The following is a 21,551-nucleotide window of genomic DNA, read 5'->3' on the forward strand; positions in this document are numbered from 1 at the left end:
CAAGAATTGTAGAACAAAATGCCTTTACAGTACCTTGTAGCCCTCAGCGTTGTGGTTCCGGCTGAAGGGATAGAAAGCTCCCACCTGCATCCAGCGACGGCATAACTCTTCACTGCAGTCGTCAAAGAATCCACAGATGTCAGCTCCGATCTAAAACACAGGAGGAGACGGCAGCTTGACATTTAGCCGGAACCTACAATATATTTCTATCAATGTCTTAAATGTTAAATTCCATGTATTGGAATTGTACAGTTGGCATGCCATTTGATAAACTCAGAGAAAAGAGGGTGCTGTGGATTCCAGCTGAAAATTGTGTGTTGAAACTGAAATAAAATAGCATAGCTCTCTCTCTCTCTATATATATATATATATATATATATATATATATATATATATATATATATATATATATATATATTATATATATATATATATATATATATATAATGTAAAATGTCAATCCAGGCACCTTCAGGAAAAAAAAAAAAAAACACTGAATCTGAGGTCAACAAATTTAGTAAATAAGTGGCACCGATGTGATAGCTGGCCACATATTTGTCTTTTACAATGTCTTTCTTGATGTCTTTTCAATTCAGTCAAGATTTACTGGCAGACAGTAGATGGGCAGTGATCTATATTTACATTAATTTCACAATGGAGTCCAAGAAACAGACTTCAGTCAAAGGCCAGTCCACAGGGACTGCTTGCGTTCTGTTGTTTACTAATGGCCACATTGTGTGTGTGTGTGTGTGTGTGTGTGTGTGTGTGTGTGTGTGTGTGTGTGTGTGTGTGTGTGTGTGTGTGTGTGTGTGTGTGTGTGTGTGTGTGTGTGTGTGTGTGTGTGTGTGTGTGTGATGTGCTTCATACAGTCCAACCGAGATGTAGTTGCCAAGACCACCTGACGTGCACAGCTGGAAATGTGTGTGTTTTGAATCCCTGTTGTTTTCTTATGGCTGTTTGCACTACAGATGCACCCTTGCAAGTTCACAGCACAGAGTGCACTTGGGTACTGACTAGAAGTGTTTTTTTTTCTTATGTTTTTGAACGTGGTGGTGGTCCAGCAATGAGAACCATTGTTCTTCCAGTATTGTTAATGGATCTCGTTCCAGACACACTTTTTCTTGCCTGCCCTTCTGTCTGTATGCTTACGCCAGAACATGTATCTCAATTAGCAGCTGAATCCTCTTTAAAAAGACAAACAAGGAAAACTTAAAAATGCCAGAACAACATGTTAACTAAACTGAAACACGTGATTAGTGCTAGGGCTGTAGCGATACACTAATCTCACGATACGATACGATACACGATATTCAGCTCACGATACGATATATATCACGATATTCAGCCAACGATACGATTCGATATAATTCGATACACTTACATCATTTTCTGAAAGATCTAAAGGGGACAGAGTTATTTTGGTGACATCTTGTGAGTGTTCCATTTACTTGGATTTAATTAATTGAACTGAAAACATCAATTACACAATATATGTCTCTGACTGGACAGAGAGTCTACAGCAGGGATCATCAACTACATTTTTTTCAGAATTTTTCTAAGCACTCTGGCGGCCGGACTTTCAAATAAATAAAATAAAATGAATTTATACCTAATACTTACTGAATTAATGCTATGTATGTATGTATGTATGTATGTATGTATGTATGTATGTATGTATGTATGTATGTATGTATGTATGTATGTATGTATGTTTTTTGGTTTTTTTTGTTTTGTTTTTTTACATGTATTAGTGTGAGCAAACTCCTAAAAAACATGGAAACTCCATAATGATAACTGGCTCTTTAACTAGAAAAAGATCTCAGACTAGGAGGCAGTTCACTGAGGAGTGATGGTTAAAGTCTGTGATTATGGAAAAATTATTGTAGTATGCAGCATCCTGATTGGTGGAAAATGCTTGCAGAAAGAGGCTGTTGTCAGGTAAACATGTCACTGTCAAAGAGCCTGAAGCAAAAAGTTGACGTGGAAAAGCCCAGCTTTAATGATGAATGGACTGATAAGCAGGCTATGCACTCGTCATGTATGCCTCATTTGCAAAACTATGTTGTTGCAAAATAATACAACCAGCATCATCATCATCACTCGAACATAACGATCGCGTCATTCACGTGCATATTAAGTAGCTCCAGATTGTCCGCTCTAGCGGAGAGTTTGGTTTGTTCAGCCAACAGTGAGGTTTACAAGAATTTGTCAAAATTTCCAGATTCCCGGCAAACTAAGAAACAGTTAGACTAAAAACTGACAGCTTTTGTTTTAGCTTGTTTGTAAAAATTTGCTATTTGAAGAGTAGAGCTGGGTTTGCGTAAAACAGCACGGTGGACTGAGCAGATTGAAATATCGCTTTCTACATGTTTATGCCGGTCTACACAGGTGAGTGCATTGATAAGTATTGACTTTCTACTCACGAAGGTTTAATTGTAGCCTATTTATAGAAAAGAGACTAGCGTGAGTTCATCTGCCCCAGCGGCCGTTGGTAACTCTGTATCGTTCCCAGTCAGGTGCTGCGTGTTTTAACCTTTAACGCACACACATCTCGGCTCAGCTGTGTGTGTGGAGCACACAGAATCGCATCGCTGTACAGAATCCCGGCATGTGAATAGAGATGTAAATACATGGGGCTGGGTTTTTGCTCTAAATGCTTGAAATGATAAATAACAGAACACATATTTTCCTCTTTACATTTTGTGAATTCATGATTATTCTGCGGGCCAGACTAAAAGCTTTGGCGGCGGGCCAGTTGACGTTAGCTGCTCTACAGCGACACTAGCGGCTGGCTGACCAAATCGCTTTTCCTGCAACGCAAATGGGGGTAAACACGGGGGATTTGAATTGGACTTATGTATCGATACTCGTGGCTTAAAAATCAATACTTTCTTCGCAGAATCGATAAAATTGCTCAGCCTTAATTAGTGCTACAACTGGCTCTAGCCAACTTTCTAAGATTTGTTACAAGGTCTTTTTGTATGATACATGCATTCTACATACATAATAGAATTTTCTTTGTCTTTCATAATGGATATTTGCTAAAAAGTTAACCAGACTGCATGGAGCTCTTGGGTGCCTGCCGTTTTCTTGTCCCCAAATGTATGGGCAATTGAAATCAAACAAAACATTTTTGTGTGTGCAATACAAGTAAAAAGGCTTGAAATGAGGTCCAAATTAAAATGTTAACACTTAATTGTATGATGTGATGTTTGAATCTGTAGCTCAAGTGAAAAGCTGAAGAGATTACTCCTTGCAGTCCTGTTAAGTCCTGTTAAGCCACCCCCTCGTCAAACTCGCTTGCTTTAAACTAAATACAAACAGTATTTGCTCTTCTGGATTTGCTACTCACATAGGGAACCCCAAAGAGCCCAAACTCTAGCATGCCAGGGATGGCCCATTTGATGTCGTTCCAGTTGGCAGCATTGTCCCCCAGCCAGTGACCCGAATATTTTCCGACACCTGGGAAGGAGGAGCGGGTCAACATCAGGGTACGGTTCCCTCCAAACACACGCTGCAGAGCTCTGAGAGAGAGAGAGAGAGAGAGAGAGAGAGAGAGAGAGAGAGAATATTAGGTGGGAACAAAGCCAGCACTAGTCGTACTTTTCCTTCCTTAATTGCACATTATTATTTATACATATTTTGTTTGATGAGGGAAATCGAAACCACATGGATTTCCATGACAATACGAAACCCTGATGATGTTGACAAAATGTCTCCTGCCAATAGTACATTTTAATAAGTGGACAGAGGGAGGAAAATAAGGAGGGAGTCGGAAAGGAGACAACAAGATTAACTAGCTTTATACCAAAGGAGTGAGTCAGCAAGTCAACTTCAGTGGGCTTGTATTTCGTATGGTCTCCAGTGCAGTATGTGCCCATGTGTGTGTTTTGTATGTGTGTGGCCATGTGTATGTAAGGTGTATCACTTTGTGTATACATTCTGTGTGTCTTTATGCAGCTGTATCTACAGTATACTGTGTGGTTGTGTGTAATACTGTACAGGGTACTTTTTTGACTCGTTTCTACTTTTTGACTTTTAACCTAAACATCTATGATATATATCTGCATCAAGGGGTGTGTGCATTGTATTTGTTTAGTTTATTGTTTGAATTGTTTAATGTTATTTTCCATCAGCTGAAAACCCATTAGTGCAGGTGTGTGCTGCTTTCTAATTGATGCAGTTTCCCATACCATCTTAGGGTTGGGTGTCACTACCCAAAATGAGCAGAGTGCAGCTTTGAGTTGCGCATGCTCAGATTTAAACGGTTTACGGCATAACGTGTCTTACTGGAATTTGTGAAATCTGTAAAATAATAAACTTTTCTCTTTACATACAATAACAGAAGATGGAAATCATTTCTAAAACGTTTTAGCTATCTATGATTGTTTGGTTGCTAACGTTAGCTCAAAACGCCATTCAAGTGACAGCCGATGTTGTGTTTGATTGCAAACTTGTAGCTAGCAGTCATTTCAAAAACATTTTAGCTATTTATGATTGTTTGACTGCTAACGTTAGCTAAAAACGCCATTAGCATCTAGTAGGCTAGCTACTTGATTGCTAACGTTAGCTAAAAACGCCATTAGCATCTAGTAGGCTAGCTACTTGATTGCTAACGTTAGCTAAAAACGCCGTAGCATCTAGTAGGCTACTTGATTGCTAACGTTAGCTCAAACCGCCGTTAGCATCTTGTGGGCTACTTTTCGCAAAAGTGACGCATGCGCAACTCACATCTGCACTGCTCAGTAGTGACGATACGCCAACTCAAAGCTGCACTCTGCTCATTTTGGGTAGTGACATTGGGTGGAACCACCCAAAATGAGTAGAGTGCAGCTTTGAGTTGCGCATGCTCAGATTTAAACGGTTTACGGCATAACGTGTCATACCCGATGTTAGCCGAGTCAGACCGGCTTTGGTCGAGTGCAAATGTGAGTTGCGCATGGTCAGATTTAAACTGTTTACGGCATAACGTGTCTTACTGAAATTTGTGAAATCTGTAAAATAATAAACTTTTCTCTTTACATACAATAACAGAAGATGGAAATCATTTCTAAAACGTTTTAGCTATCTATGATTGTTTGGTTGCTAACGTTAGCTCAAAACGCCATTTAAGTGACAGTCTTTGTGTCTGATTGCTAACTTGTAGCTAGCAGTCATTTCAAAAACGTTTTAGCTCTCTATGATTGTTAGATTGCTAACGTTAGCTCAAAACGCCATTCAAGTGACAGCCGATGTTGTGTTTGATTGCAAACTTGTAGCTAGCAGTCATTTCAAAAACGTTTTAGCTATTTATGATTGTTTGACTGCTAACGTTAGCTAAAAACGCCATTAGCATCTAGTAGGCTAGCTACTTGATTGATAACGTTAGCTAAAAAAGCCGTTAGCATCTAGTAGGCTACTTGATTGCTAACGTTAGCTCAAACCGCCGTTAGCATCTTGTAGGCTACTTGTCGCAAAGTGACGCATGCGCAACTCACATCTGCACTCGTCGCAAAGTGACGCATGCGCAACTCAAAGCTGCACTCTACTCATTTTGGGTAGTGACATTGGGTACAGAAACCCGGTTCCACTATGGAACCGGTTCCTACGCAAATGGAAGTAGTCGGACCGGATTAGAACGCAAATTTCGGTTCCGACTGAAATATTTTCTCTCCGTCGCTCCGGACAGCAGCCTCTTTTTAAAAAAAATATTTTTTTCTTCTTTCTCCCTTTTCTGCCGAGTGTCGCACGTACCCGCTCGCGGTGTGAAGTAGGGCTTTGACTTTTGCCCAAAAATCATGTTCAAGGCGACTTTCTGTAGAAAAGACAGCGACTTTCTGTAAAATAAAAAAGAGTCGCCAGTATTGTCCAGCGAGCACGCAATGTATTTCTCTCCGGCCGCCGAAACAGTCACCTCTTCTGTTGTGTGACTGAGGAGCAGCCCCGCCCTCCCCTCTGTGCTCTCTCCTCATGTGCAGCAGCACTGAGCAGGCAGGTAGAAAGGGGAGAAGGGACAGGGTGCGGCGCCGGTGTAGGTAGGAGAGACAGCGGAACGCGACGGGAGAAAGACGCCGCTGAGCTGGCCTGGTCCTGGGCAAGCCAGCTGTCTTTGAGAATTAGGGGGGAATGCACCGCTACCGAGCCACGGCCGAGAGACGTGCGTCGCCGCGACGTGTAGCTAGTTACATTTTGAAATGCGTGAAAAAGCCTCGGAATCTGAACTGAAAACAACGTTTACAAGCAAACGCATTTACAAAAAACAATGCCCATAACAGGTTCGAATATTAAGGGCTGGCTAATATTCGTTCGAATATCATTAAAATCAAGTAAAAATATCACACTTTCTCTGTAGTCTGCTGTTAGCTAGCTATCGTAAATGTAGGTTACTTTTAAAATGCCATATTTTCCTGGGCTCTGGGCTCACCAAAATGGATGTGAACGCATATTAACCATTCACTGACTGCACGTGATGGCTAGTAAAATATTACACTTACTCTGCTAGTCTATCGTTCAGGACAAGACCCTGTAGCCTGGTGGTGGGGGAGGCAGGACAGCCTCCCCAAATTGTTTGCCATTTCAAACTCATACCTGTGTGTACAGGCCTCTTGGACACCGTCTGAGAGTGTTCTCCTGTGCAGGACATGCCATAAGTCAGGAGAGGTGTAGGCCTAGTATCTTGCCAGAGAAGGCAAATATGGTCATTTTTCTGCAAAAGAACTGCTAAAGTTTGAAGCTGGTTGGCATACCAACTCAACATTTATTTTGTTGTTACTTGTTAATAGGGTAACTGTTATTTGTTAAATTATTGTAGTTATGTTGTAGGTGACTTAGGTTTACTTATTATATATTTAAGTACTTTAAAACGCTAATATATTGTTCAATTTAAATAAAAAAAAAAAAAACTCCATTTAAAAAAAATATATATATTTTTCTTCAGTTTTTCAAGAATCGGTTTAGGAATCGGTTAGGAATCGGAATCGTTTTTAAAAGTACCGGTTCGGCATCGGAATTGTAAAAATCAAAACGATACCCAACCCTAATCACCATAAGTGCATATCAAAATTACGGCAACTGATGCCAACTTTAGCCTTGTGTGACTAGCTGGGGGCTTGGAGACTACAGAACTTCTGTACTAAGATAAATGTGACTGCAGCCTTTATACCTCTGTGACATTGGAATGGTTTGTCTTTTGTGCAGCATTTGCTCATGTGCCAGGCTGACTATCTTGACTGTACTATTTTGATAGTCTTTGGAATGATGAATCTGATCTGCTCTTGTGAACCTCCTCTGCTACTCTGTTTTCAAATTGCTCTGTGCTTGTTTGCAATTTTGTGATGGAAACAGAATTTAGCTACATTTCAGACCCACCTCGCTCATCACAATATCATTATTTGTGTGCTACCTAAGCACAGTTGCAGAAGCAAGGCATACCTCGTGTAACTTAACGGGCTTCGCATCCATTGCCGTAACTTGATTATATGATACTGACTGTATACAAAAACTGGAGTGCCACTTGTACTGCATGCATATGCAATTATGCATAGATATTATGATCTGGATGTATAGCCTAGGTATAACCGGCTAAATGTTTGCACTCAAATAGCAGATGTCCATGTAGTGCCCTAAATTGATTATAACACTACCAACTTATGAGTACCATGCCTATATATCTTTACATAAACCATACATCAACTTTCACCTGCCTAGTGCTTAATCAATTTCCATATCTCAATGCTTATATTCTGTAATCACATTGATGCCTCTCGTGTAAGTAATGGGCCCTTAAACTGTTTCAGCGCCAGACCCAGATGAGAAATTCATTCACTCACCCAGGGAGCCGGGCTCATTATAACATATTTCTCCACTTATCACATGGGATCCAACTTCCAAATGGTCTACAAGAGTCCCAGGCTTTGATTTAGCAGAGGGCATACGTCACTGTGCTGCACTGAACTGACAGAATTCTCTGTTGCACTTTTCTTTTCTTTTTTTCTCCGTGTCGGCTCCATAATAATGTTGCAATTTCTCAATAGCCTCTTATTCTACTACACTTGATTTTTAGATTTAGATTTTGTGTGTCGCCCCTGTTTTGAAGAGAGGGCAGAAAGTTGGCCTCCGCACAAGCTGGCCAAACTACTTCTATTATTGTAAATGCACTCACTTTTCAGTAGCCAGCACCATAGAGTAGCCATACAGACTGTGGACATCATAGTGGTTCCCCCAGGCCTGCTTGGCATCCATACACAGAGTTTTACTGAACATCACCTCATCCAGGATCTCTGGGGGGAGAGAAAAGAATGGAGGTGAGAGATGGGGGTAATGTTACAGGAGGTATCAAATTAATGCAATATATAACATTTAGTGATAAAATGGAGGAGGAAGAAGGGGACCAAAGAAACAAGATTCATTGATATGTATATACTGCAACAGGAAGTGGGAACAATGAGGAAATGAAAGAGACCGAGCAATGGAGGAAGAGGATGACTAAGGGGGAGTGCAATAAAACGGTGGCATCAGGGGAGCATGCCTTTTCCAGTTATGATCATCCTGTCTGGGACACAGTCGGAAAAAAAGACATGGCAGAGGAGTCATTTTCAAAATTCCTCACCGGGGACCCACTATTTTTTTTAGATGAGTTTTCCTCTGGACCTGAACTTACTTTATGAGCTATTGTGGTGGATTTATCAACTTGTGCACAGCATTTGGGCCCACAGCTACAAGCCCATGACATCCTCTATTTCTTTGGTATGTAGATTTATGACATGCAAGGGCAAACTTGGAACCAATGCTGCTTTGACAAAGTTTTGATACTCGTACCATGTCTCTAAAAGACCACATGTGGGTAGTAAAACTGTACAAGGACGGCAACTATTTAATATGATTATGGCAAACAACATATAAAAAAGTGTCTTACTTGGAGTGTAGGGAGGGTAGTTGAGGTTGTTATCAGCACAGCCCTTATTTGATCCTTTCTTGAAATTAGACACCTCATTCATATCCTGCAAGTGCATTAGAAGACATTGTTTGATAAAACCCAATTATACGTTTCAAATAATTTTAACTTATTCATAAATTATTTACGACATGCCATAACAGTGATGTGAATCTAGAATTCTTCTATGCTGAAAAAAATTGTGTGTGTGTTGCAGCAAACAGCCCAAGTAATGAGTGAGCAAAATCAAAATTTTCAGATGAGGAATCATTAACAGCATAATATGAATTCCAGCCTGTTTTTGTGACAGCCTGTGTTGCTCTTTATTGGCCTCCAATGTTTAACCCACAGCGAAGTAATTGCCACCAAAAATTACAAAAATGTTAGCTCACTACCCTTGTGTGTGCGTAATTGGCTGCAGAATAATGTCAGTTTCAGGGTTTTCGGTGGCAAACAGCCAGGGTGGGAAATTAACTTTTTTGCCCACTAGCCAAAGTGGCTGGTGGATGCCCAATTTTACCAGCCACTTAAAATTTTACCAGCCACTTTTTCCGGAATTCAAATTTATAAAAGAAAGTGCACTATTATACTTTTAATTGCTTTAATAAATTACTTATTATTAATACATATTTTATTAATATAAATGTATTTATTATGTGTCAGTAGCTTGTTGATCTTTACATTGTTAGTTAATTTCCTATCCTGGCCTGAGACACACATTCATACGGTTTGATAAAGGACTTATTGGACTTATCATTGATCTTACAATAACAAGTGTAGCTGTCCTCAATTTAGGTCATCCTGTACGTCGTGTGTGTGTGTGTGTGTGTGTGTGTGTGTGTGTGTGTGTGTGTGTGTGTGTGTGTGTGTGTGTGTGTGTGTGTGTGTGTGTGTGTGTGTGTGTGTGTGTGTGTGTGTGTGTGTGTGTGTGTGTGTGTGTGTGTGTGTGTGTCGTCAGTCGCGGGGTAGAACTGAGCAGCAGAGAGCCGACAGGATTAAAACGGCAGCAGCTCCTTAAACATCTCAACTGTTTGTACATCCATAGCTACTGCTGACTCTGCGGCGGGCCTCTTAGCACCGGGGATATGTCGCCACATTTTTTAACAGATAATTTTCCTTTCGTCTGTACCTCAGCTCAGCTAGCTAGCTACATGTGTCATGGACTCACGGACTAGCACTGAAAACTGCGGCTGTGAACGGTTTCATCTCCTGTAAGTTCTTCACAATAAAGGCCCTCCGTTATGTTGGTATTTGAATGTTTTTATTATGAAGCAGCAAAATCTGGAAATTTTGGGGATTCATTAGCAGTAACGTAACGCGACTCCTATAAGCATTGTGCATTCTTACTTAATAACAGCATTCTTTGACAAAAACTGTCCAATCCGTTACAAGGAATGTTTTACAATCCACCTGCCACTGTGGCTGGTAAACAAAGCAAAGTCACCCGCTACTTTGAAAAAATACCCGCCATTGGCAGGTGGCGGGTGCTAATTTCACACCCTGCTAACAGCTTATCAGTGAATACACACCTTCATTTTATGTATTTAAAAATTGACTTACAATCCAGAGGGCATCGTGTTTGATCTCCCTGGAGAATTGCTCATACTCATCAATCCACCAGTCGATGCAGCTTTGGCTGGTGTAGTCTGGAAATACAGTCTCTCCTGGCCACACCTGAGACAAAGAGAATGTGAGAAATGTGTTAACAAGCACTTTTTAATAGTTTTGGAGTAAAACTCTGAAAACATTAGTTTGGCATGACTATGTGAGCTTCCCTGCTGACAGTATTAACTTCAGGTTTTGTTTTGGCAAAGCACAATGTTGCTTTCTTTGACAGAATTATTTTTTTATCCTTTTTATTTCAGTTTGAAAAGCATCCGCAGCATGTCTTTAATTAGGCGAGAAGTGAGCCTACACAATACTGTACATGTCAACAACATGATGGGGCATGATCAGCTAAGACAGCGTAGGCACAGAGAGCTCCACTGAAGCAAAAGCTAGGCCAATGGAAATGTCAGAGAAACCGCTTAGAAATCTGGAAGTGACAAAGAAAAGAGAACAGAAGAGGGATGAAGTACGGGAGGGGGCGGGATTGATGAGAGCGAGAGATGGTAAAGGAGAAAGGGGATAGAGAGACAGACGAGTTGAGGAAGAGAACAGAGGAGAGGAGAAATCGATAATGTAATAGAAATCTCTAGACGTGACTGTGTGTTAGAAGTCGTCCTTAATGACATGCATTGAGAAAAATGATTAATCCACAGAGAAAGGCAGAGATTTCGTGTGTGTGCACATTTCTGTGTGAACCCTTCAGTAAAGCACAGTAGATTTTAAATCTAAAGGTTGCCTTACGATTGCTATTTTTTACCTTTTTACTTCCTCTGCCAATAACTTTACAACCCAGTTTGTAGCAAAGACATGAATCATGCTCATGTACACACACACACACACACACACACACACACACACACACACACACACACACACACACACACACACACACACAGATTTACAGGCAGATGTTTTTGGCAGGTGTTCAGAACTCCAAGGTCGGAGCTTATTGATAGTCCCTCACAGTTGCCATCTTTCCCTTTTCGAGTCATTTCTTTCTTCTTTTAACATGAGATTTTGTCTTTCTGGCGTCTCTAGCTGTTGACTAATACTGACAGCCCACTTTCAACAAATCTGCTAGCATTTGTAGCTGCATATCTCACTATATCTATCTTTATGTCTATTTGTCTGTTTTTATATTCTTCGTCTGTCAGTCTGCCCATCTGTCATTTAGGGCTGTAACGATAACCGTGTATATGTCGTGTGATATGACTTACATTTGCATTTTTAACAGAATAATCATTGTTTAGTTATCATCATTGACTGTCTTCTATCCTTTGTTCAAGAGATTATGGAGAAAAAACACTTAAGTTGCTTTGACAGAAGGGCTGGATGATTAATCGAAAAATAATCGAAACCGAAATTCAGAGCCCATAACTCCGCGGCCACTCACTGTGTGTTAATGTACTTTCCCCTTAAGACATATTACGGCCGCCGCGTGTGTAGTCACGTGACTCCACCCCGTCCAGTCTGCGACATTGAAGCAACATGGAGGAGAACTCAAACACAGAGTCAACTCAGCAACAGGAGCCGGAGCCGCTTGTACCAAAAAACACGCAGTGTCCGTCGTTTGGACACATTTTGGTTTCAATAAAGACGACACAGAACACAACTCAAGTCAAATGCAAACACTGCAGAAAAACTGTTATAGCGACCAAAGGTGATACCAGAAATCATCTATTTCAACACCTGGAGCGCAATCACATTACCGAATATGAACAGTGCATGGCTCAAAAAAAGAGAGAGGCTGACAATCGCCCAGCAACAAGTGCCTCAACAAAGCAGGTCACACGCATTTACAAATGCTACACAATATAAAAATGTGCGATTAATTGCGAGTTAACTATGACATTAATGCGATTAATCGCGATTAAATATTTTAATCGTTTGACAGCACTACTTTTAAGATGACATGGCAATATTTACCATAATTGTTTACAAAAAGAACTATTTATATATATATATAGTTCTTTATTTTCTACATTTTTAGGAAACTTTTTTTTTTTTTTTACATTAAAACAAATTACTTTTATAAGACGTTTTTATTTCATTGTAAAATCTACTGTTGTAGATTTCAGTTCAGTTATTTGAAATATTTAATAAATAAGCATTAATTGCTATCTGTGTTTTGTTTCCTTATTTTAGAATCACAAAGATAGGATTATATGCACACTTTCATTAGAAAAAATAACCGTGAACATATTTACAGTATAAGAAAAGATTTTTTTTTTTTTTTTAAATCGTAATCGAGGTAACTTGTTCGATTAATCTAGATTATGATTTTAGCCAAAATCGTCCAGCCCTATTTGACAGTCCATTAATAATATGGGTGATTTCTTTTCTTTTTTTTTTTTTTTTTTTTTAAAAGCACCACAGTTGAAGTTTAGCCTGCATGCACGTTTTTGTAGCCTAACATTGTTAAACGAAGCAGCTTATATTAGTACAGAGAGCATCAACCTAGCAGACTGCAGAGTCGCCCTCTCTCTCTGCTCAGCTGCTAGCCTCTGCCCTGCCCTTGGCAAACCTTACTTTACTTTATTGACAATAGAGCTTTCTAAACTGTCTATGAAATCGATTAAAGGAGTAGGGAGAGAGCAGCATGACCATAAATGACAGCAAAACGCTGTAAAGACTCTCACATTGTGCTGAAATGGAAACGCTGTGCTGCAACATGTCATAAGCTTTAAGTCGGTTCTCTGTCTGGGGTAACACCCTTCACTTTACCGGCAGTATAAACAACCGATGAAGCCACCGTGTCTTGAGAAGCTTGTTTTATTGTTCACTTTTACTATTGTCTTTCCTATCCCTTTTTCCTCTCGCTTTTCCTCACAGCTGCACTTGTATGCTACTCTCAGTACTCACTGTAATCACGTACATTAAGGCCACAGTGCAGCTGGATACTTTACAAAATAAACCAAATTTCAAAATAAAACACCCAGGTTTAGGGTGATTTTGGCTGTCTTGACTTCTCAGCTGTGTCTACAGCGAGACATGCGATCAGGCACACAGAGAGAGCGAGCGAGACACACACACAAACACGCACACACCCAAACACTCATCTAGATGTTTTGGAAAGGAGAAGGATCGCTTTGTGACGGGCGCGGAGAACTGCGCGTCTGGTATTAACAGCCGGACACGCCGTCCATACCGTCCCAGCCCTACTGTCATTACCTGTGTCTTTTCTTCTAGCTGTCTCTATCTGTCCCTCTGCCTGCCTCTGCTCCAGTGTGTCTTCCAGTGTTGGGTATTGTTTTTGTTTGTTTTTTTGTGCTAAAACGTAACTTTTTTTTCCAATCTTGTCTGTCCCTTTTTGTCTCTTGTCTCTCATTGTGGCTGACTTCCTGTGCACCTCCCTGTCACTCCACCACTCAGAAAGAGAGCCAGTCTGTCTCCCTGTACATTCCTCTCTAATCTATTATTTGTGACTGTCTATCTTCCCATACCTGCCTCTTCCTCTTCCCCTTCCCATGATTCTGTCTGTCATTCCTACATTTAAACCCACATAGACTCCCTTCTCTCCATGCTGCTTTGTTTACGGTCATTCATTTTTGCCTTTTGGACGTTGAGATGAAAAGTTCAACTGTGTGAGTGAGGTCCTGCTATGACTTCACCTGCACACTGAAAATATGGGTCATCAGGAAAATATGTAACCTTTTTTGCAACCAATTAGCTGTTAGCTATATCAGTTTTGATATCAGTTTAGTGCCTTTTAGAGCACTGCTTTTATAAATGCATCTTTTAAAACCAGAACTACAACAACGAGGAAGAGCAGGGCTGGCCCGGCAAGGACGGCAACAGAACACGCGGGGCAGCGGACACTGAGTGAGGACGTGGTTATCAAAGCAAGCAGCCATCCTCAGAAGCAAAACCATGCAGTGTCTGGCTGAGTCAGTTTAACATAGCACACCTCCTCTAGAAGTAGGAAAGCCATACACTCATCCAGGCAAGTTTAGTCTCATTCTCTCGTTGAATGCTAAACGTAGGTAAATCGAGATGGTGGGGGGGGGGGGGAATTAATGTTACGAGCTAAGTTAGCCTTTAGTAGCTTTGGTATACAAGCCCATTTTAGCTTAGCTTTGTAACACTGTCCTAAAAGCAGAATAACTACCAGCATGTCTCTGTATCTCCTTTATCACTGACACAGCCACTGCAGAGGTCGTTTTGCAAAGACCTCACTGTTTTCATAACCAGGACACATATATTCATATGGAAATGAACTAGAATCAATTATAATCCTATACATGCGTGCACAGACATGAAGCACAAACAACCAGGAATAGCTTCTCTTTTAGAGAAATGGATACACACAGAGGATCACGTCTTTCCCTCTCTGTCGTTCACACACACACACACACACACACGCACACACACCCCTAATCTGTGATGCGTCGATGCAGAACATTTTAAGATTAAACATTAATGTGGAATCAATGCATATGTTTGACCTGTTATAAACAGCATGAAAAAGCGATTAGCCGAGGGACTGCGCCTAATCGTGTGAGTAATCAAAAGCAACACTATAAAAGCATGGGAGCAGCAGACTTTAAAACCCCCCGCCCAGCTCTCCCTGCAGGAGAAAGCTTTTTATACCGGAGGCTTGAACTTCCATTAGCGAATATTATGATTTGATGGAGACTATTGACTCACATATACACACAGCAAATGCTCATATGTATGCTCATGTTACATATATTGTATAATTCAAAGGCTCAAATACTCCTCAGCAAAACAGAAATGTAGGAAAAATCTCGCCAACTTTATTACTAGGGCTTCACCATATAGTTTTTTTAATCACTGTGATATCAACTTGCGCAACAAACGCATTGCAAAAGACACTAAGGGGTTTTGTGAGCTAGTAGAAAGAGAGTATCAGTCGAAGACTGCACTTAAAAATGTAGCAATCATTCATTTTGTTTTATTGGTGCCTTTTGTGTTAAGTTCAATGAAAGATTGTTATACCTAATTTCCTTTTTAAACTTTAATTTAACAAGCAATTTTCTTGTATTTAAGAAGTATACTGGAAGCAGCAGAACTGAGTGCACTTTAATATCTGTTTATTTATTGCAAGTAATATCACTTTATTCAAAAACTTTAACACATGTTTTCCTCCTATCATGCAGCTCTAATTGTTACTCAATTTATGTTAATTCTTTGATGGCTATCCTCAGGCTCATATCCTTGTATTGCATAGGTTATTGGAATTGATCTTAATGCCATGTTCCTGGAAATTATTTTTTCAGTGATGAGTTTTCATTTCACAAAAGCTAGACTTTGACCTTGTAATTGTAAAGCTAAGTGGACCAGAAAGTACCTCTCAAACGTATGCATGGCTCATATATTTTGCTGTTTGGTTTATACCTTTGCTTTACAGTATATGAATGTATGACCATATATAATGAGTAACAACCCTCTTACACCTGTGTTTGACTCGTGCTTTGCAACATTAAGCTTGGCCCATGTAGGACTTCCTCACAAGCTGATGACCTGAATATCATCACTGTGATGAGCCATTTGCTCCAGATGCAGACATTGCACATATGTGAAATGGAAGCTTGGTGTAAAACAGGCATTACCATCTGGAGCAGGGAAGTGTTTGATTGAAAGAAAATAAGTATCTAATCAAGGGGCCACTACGTTTCATCTGAATGCATTATCCAGTTCTCTCCTGCACCCAAATGCAGCTCACCTCTCCTAACAGAGGAGTTTTCCCATCTGATTCAGTGACCCAGGCGTTCTTCTCAGTCCCACGGTCATAGGAGCCATATGGGGCATCCCCTACCCTCTTACTGGTAGCTATTGCAGGGTCCTGGTGGCAATGAAATACACTTGTGAGAATATGCATAAAAAACATATGCAACATTCTGGGTCAAACAATCCAATGAATTGTCAGTGTTTTATGAACTCTCTTTTTGTAAGTTGATCATTAGTGGAGTCAATGATTTGAGTTTGCTTTTGTATAGACAGCAAGCTCCTGTAGTTAAATATCTGTCGAGCTTTATACAGCTGGAGTATATCAACTTGACATCACAGCAGCCAACATTTGGCCAGTAATACAAGATTAAGGATACAATACTACCAAACAATAGACAACACTGACATGCAAGTTAAATTGTTGTTTTGTCATTGCACAGGGATGTTTAAAGGTTATATTTTCTGTTCATTTATGAAATACACAAATTGCTTCACTCACAATACGGTACTACTTACCAGGATGAGGATGTATTTCTGTCCTTTCTCATGAAGGTAGTCGGCGAACTGAGGAAGCTCCCTGAAATTGACTTTGTCATAAGTGAAATCTTTCTTATCCTCCATGTAGTCAATGTCAGTGTACTGAATGTCCTGCAGAAAAAGAAGAAAATGTATAGTGTATGGCAACCTTATGTACATGCAATAGGCTAAGTATTATTAATATGCAGTTCAGGAAAAAAGGAAAAATCCCAATTCTTTACAAGAAAGTATTGACTTCAAATAGGTTAGATTTCATTCAGCTAAAATGCTGGCATGGCTTTCATGTATTAAAATAATGTTTGCATCTTGCATTGATGTAATGAATTGAAAATTACTCTTAATGCCTCCACTTCTGTGCATAATTTGATAGGGCTGCACAATATGTTTTTTATCGTCATCGCAATATCAACTATATATATATCAACAATATCAACTATGCGACATATCGCCAACGACACTTGGAGATTTTTTCGTGTTAATTGAAAGAAAATATCAGTAAAAACCTCACTTTATATGTAACATTCTATAGGTCATTCTTTTTTTTAGTGGTGCGTTTTATATTCCAATCGATGTTCAATTTGTTTAATAAATGTTGGAAATTATTTCCTTTCATTTGTTTTAAATTCAAAAAGCAGTTTGTTGTATTTTAGCTAATAATAATAATAATAATAATATAATAATAATACTGAAGGCATCAGAAATGCAGAACTGAGTACACTTTAATATCTGTTTATTTATCGCAAGTAAAATCGTTATCGGGATATTCAACAGTGTAATTGCATATGTACCTTATATCGTACAGCCCTATAACTTGAACACATCCACTCAAAATTCAGCATCTTTAATATGACTTGAATGCATCCTCCTGACACATTATATTTCCATCTAATGTGAGCCTCACTGGGGGGAAAAAAAACCCGTTTTAACTGCTGTCTTGTCTGACCTGCCTTTGCTGGATTTTTGGAGACCTAATGTGAGTGCCAACAACTTGCATGATGTGCTGCTAAACCTTGGGAGGACAATGGGAATGTTAGCACATTGTGTGTGTGACGTTATGCTTGCTCTCTGACTGTCTGTTGTCTGCCAAAATCTACTTCATATCGATAGAGCAGATGGTTTGGAAGGCTCTGCCAGATCCTTCCTCTAATGGTAATCAGCTCCAGACATATTAGGGAGAATGTGATAATGCCCTCTGTGGTCTATCTAATGGTTATCAAATATGTCCCTGAGTACAGCAGGAGAGGAAGCAGCTGCATCCTAATGTCTTTTGAAATGAACGAGAGATTGGAGATTACCAGAGTGAAATATTGAGATAGGTTCGAAATTTGTTTGCATTTGATCCTTAAGTAAGACAGAGTTCAAACCAAGTCTTTGGTTAGTGTAGTCTTTGCTGAGTTGTGATACAGTTGAAGTGTTTTATTAAAACGTATGAAGAATAGGATTAGGCGTTTACCTTAGTAATTAAAGATGGCAAAGTACCTCAAACATCAGTGCCCTGTGTGGAAGGGACTTCTTACAGTTACTATTCGCAAGCCCAGACGAAGATAAGCAGTAAGGCTCATTCCCAAGAAAATGTCTACCAGAACTGGTATTTATCAAGTGTCTCAGAAGGGAAGAGGTGTTGGAGTAGTTTTAACATTCAGATCAGGATGAATGAGATAATGAAAGGAACTCAGTTGATTGATCTTTGATCAGTGCTAACATTCAGTGATGCTTGAAAAATAGTTGTCCTGGGATTGAACCTATAGAGCCCAGCAGACTCTCCATTATTTGACAGAAAGCTGGATTACCCCATCTAAGCTAAAGGCCATCCCTATCAGTCTGTCTGTTGAACTCCTGCTTCAACCTTCATATCACGTTTCCACAGATAGTGTAGTGGTTGAGGCTCTTGCCTCTGGAACCACACAGTAGTGCATGAGGTTCAAATTTAACAAGGTGTGTGCGCAAGGTGAAGTATTGATTTTTGATCCCCCTCCCCCACATAAAAAAGCTATACAGCTGTAAAGAATTTCCCCACTGCATGGACTATACCTTGTCACAACAGGACTTCAGACAGTTGGTATTTAAAATGCATATTTAGTCTTCAGAAAAGGAGAGTCCTGCAACCTCCTTTAATGTACAGTGTCTCTCAACATTTGACATCTAAGGTCAAATTTAAAGACCTGCCTCTGTTTTGTCCCTGATTTGCATTCCTTGCTTTGCCAGGAAAATCAATGGAATGTTGTCATTTCCCAGACTGCTGTTTCTTGGCGTAGTTCCTCAGTTAAAGATTGCCTATTTCTCTTCTGTAAGCCTTCCCTTACACCTAGTCTGATATGATTTTATTGTGCATTTATATTGTGATAATAAACACTGTGCAAACACTATGATTTTATATGCTTGGGATTTACAACATAGAGCAGAAATTTTGATTGTGAAATTGGCAAACGTTTGAGGACATTCATGCACCTGGAATCCATGATATCCATGAACATTTTTTTTACATTTAAAAAAATTTAAATACGTTATTTCACAACTTTCTCGCAAAAATAGGATCACAAAATTAGACTGCGTTGGCAGCAATAGCCTTGATAGCAATTTTAGATAGGCATACTGCATATAAACAGCCTTAAATAAAGGACGCAGAAAGGATCTTACATATGGGATGGCCACGGCGCGGTTCCTCTCCACTGTTTGCTGGACCTCACTCAGGTTTCCGTAGCCCCACCGAGAAATCTGGAAACCCAGGGACCAGTAGGGAGGAATGACAGGCCTGCCAATGAGCTGGACAACATAATTGGACATATTGTTAATACAATTACTTTGCCAAGGCAACTCACACACTACTTTTGCACAACATATTTAGCCAAAAAACATGGCAATATATTCTCTTTAGACATTTTTGCCTTTATTTAGTATAGCTAAAGATTTTTGAAAGGGGGGGGGGGGGACGATATGCAGCAAAGGGCAGCGGGTCGGAGTTGAACCCGGCCACTGCGGTAAGTATTGGACCTTTTGTATACGGGGCACACGCTCAACCAGGTGAGCTACCAGGCCGACCCTGTAGTCTTGTATACAGTATATGCTTTTAAAAAAAAGAAATGCAAGTAATATTTTTTGCCTCACCACAAGGAACTCCTGCACTACTTGTTCTGGCGTATCTCCAAAGAGAATGTAGAAGTCAAGGACACCTCCGATCGTCCTGTAGGTCACAGCAGGAGCAGGCTGCAAAGTCACCTCTGAAAAAAACCGGAAGGAAATGCTGCAAACTAAATCCTAATACCTTCCTTAACTATAAATTATAACCCTCTAAAAATGTCCCCTCAAACTATTGTTAACCAGCAATACCTTTTTATTGTTGTGCGGACTTTAGGTTCAAATGTGAAACAGTCAAGACAATCCATGAGAGGCAAAACAAAACTTTTACATCATGAGACTATAGACATGAGCAAGAAAAACATGTCAACAGGCATTTCCATTGCTATCTGTCATCTCCTTCATAGAATAAAAACAGCCATGCAATATTCTCTTTGATTTGTCAGCACAATTTTTTGATTGAGCCAACAGTATATCCATTTATGTTAGGAGGATGAGGCATAACTGATGGCTCATGTGCCCTTGAACCAATTCGCAAATTGAGCGTCAGCGTCAGTTCTGGCAGGCCAGGTAGTCAAGACGCTGCTAACGCTATTGGCCATCAACACGGTCTCATCAGCTGATCTGCTCCAGCTGAGCTGCATCAGCTGATCTGGATTAGCCCATCAGCTGGTCAACACCCCTCGCTGCTCAATGGCTACACTCAAACAGGGCGCCCTATTTAAAGCAGATACAGTTTGCTCCTACCTGCTTGCTGCTCGCTTCTCTGCTGCCCGCCACCTCCCCAGCTCCTCCTTGTGTATAACGTGGCATTTGCTTCTATGTCATCATTGCTGCTCTGTTCATGTGGGGGAATAGTTCAGCTCACACAGTCCTAAACTGTGTGAGCGTTCCCTAATGCTGCTGCTGTCCTCTGACTCTCTGCTATTTCATGGTGCTCATGAAAGGTCAGAGGACTCCCTGAACAGAGCCATACCGCCAAAATTTAATTCAGAATTTATTAGCTGAAATGCAATTATTCAATAAAAATTTCCTAAATAATTTTTATTGTCATGTGTGTGTTCTTGACTTTATGGACCTGACAGAAATGTTTTTTTTCCTAATGTTCTGGGTTTATGTGTATTATACTGTTAATGTATGTTCTTTTTAAGTTTTTTTTTTCTGCACACTGCTGCCTTTTCGAAATGTGTGTTTCTGTGTCCATTTACTTCCCTGAAGAGTGTCATTGTCTGCGTGCTTGCACATGGATGTATTCATGTGTTTCTACTGTATGTTTCAGCGTGCGTGCATGCGTGTCTTAATCTTTACCCATAGCATTGCTGTTCATGAGAAAGACTCCAAATGACTTTCCACTCTCATCTTCCAGACACAGGAAGAAGGGATAGTGTCCATAGAGGTTATGTGTTTCCTGCAGGGAAGGTAGGAAGACAAAGGGATGAGGGGATACAGGGAACAGGTGTGAGGCGCTGGAGGGACGTGGGAGACTTATTGAAGCTGAGGCGGTGACTTCTGTGCTTCAGCTTATAAGGCATTTAATTAGCACATGTAAACATAACACACACACACACACACACACACACAAACACCCTAGGTAGACCTGTCATGTATAAGCATTTGAGCACACAATATGTCAGAGACAACTGTAACCAAAGTGTGTGTGTGTGTGTGTGTGTGTGTGTGTGTGTGTGTGTGTGTGTGTGTGTGTGTGTGTGTGTGTGTGTGTGTGTGT

At 40.2% G+C, this 21,551-nt stretch overlaps 1 protein-coding gene across 1 annotated transcript in view; it reads right to left on the reverse strand.

The window, feature by feature from the left end:
- si (sucrase-isomaltase (alpha-glucosidase)) overlaps window positions 1-21,551 on the reverse strand; it is a 96,430-nt gene that overhangs the window by 60,947 nt on the left and 13,932 nt on the right. Inside the window, exons 9-18 of the mRNA XM_039822684.1 lie at window positions 21,131-21,230; window positions 19,853-19,965; window positions 19,385-19,510; window positions 16,727-16,858; window positions 16,206-16,325; window positions 10,472-10,585; window positions 8,894-8,978; window positions 8,141-8,258; window positions 3,353-3,524; window positions 34-150 (exon numbers count right to left, since the gene is read on the reverse strand). Of these exons, the coding sequence (XP_039678618.1) occupies window positions 34-150; window positions 3,353-3,524; window positions 8,141-8,258; window positions 8,894-8,978; window positions 10,472-10,585; window positions 16,206-16,325; window positions 16,727-16,858; window positions 19,385-19,510; window positions 19,853-19,965; window positions 21,131-21,230 (1,197 nt within the window). The remainder of the gene's footprint in view (window positions 1-33; window positions 151-3,352; window positions 3,525-8,140; window positions 8,259-8,893; window positions 8,979-10,471; window positions 10,586-16,205; window positions 16,326-16,726; window positions 16,859-19,384; window positions 19,511-19,852; window positions 19,966-21,130; window positions 21,231-21,551) is intronic.

The sequence above is a fragment of the Perca fluviatilis genome, chromosome 2 (assembly GCF_010015445.1).
Source record: "Perca fluviatilis chromosome 2, GENO_Pfluv_1.0, whole genome shotgun sequence".
Taxonomy (NCBI): domain Eukaryota; kingdom Metazoa; phylum Chordata; class Actinopteri; order Perciformes; family Percidae; genus Perca; species Perca fluviatilis.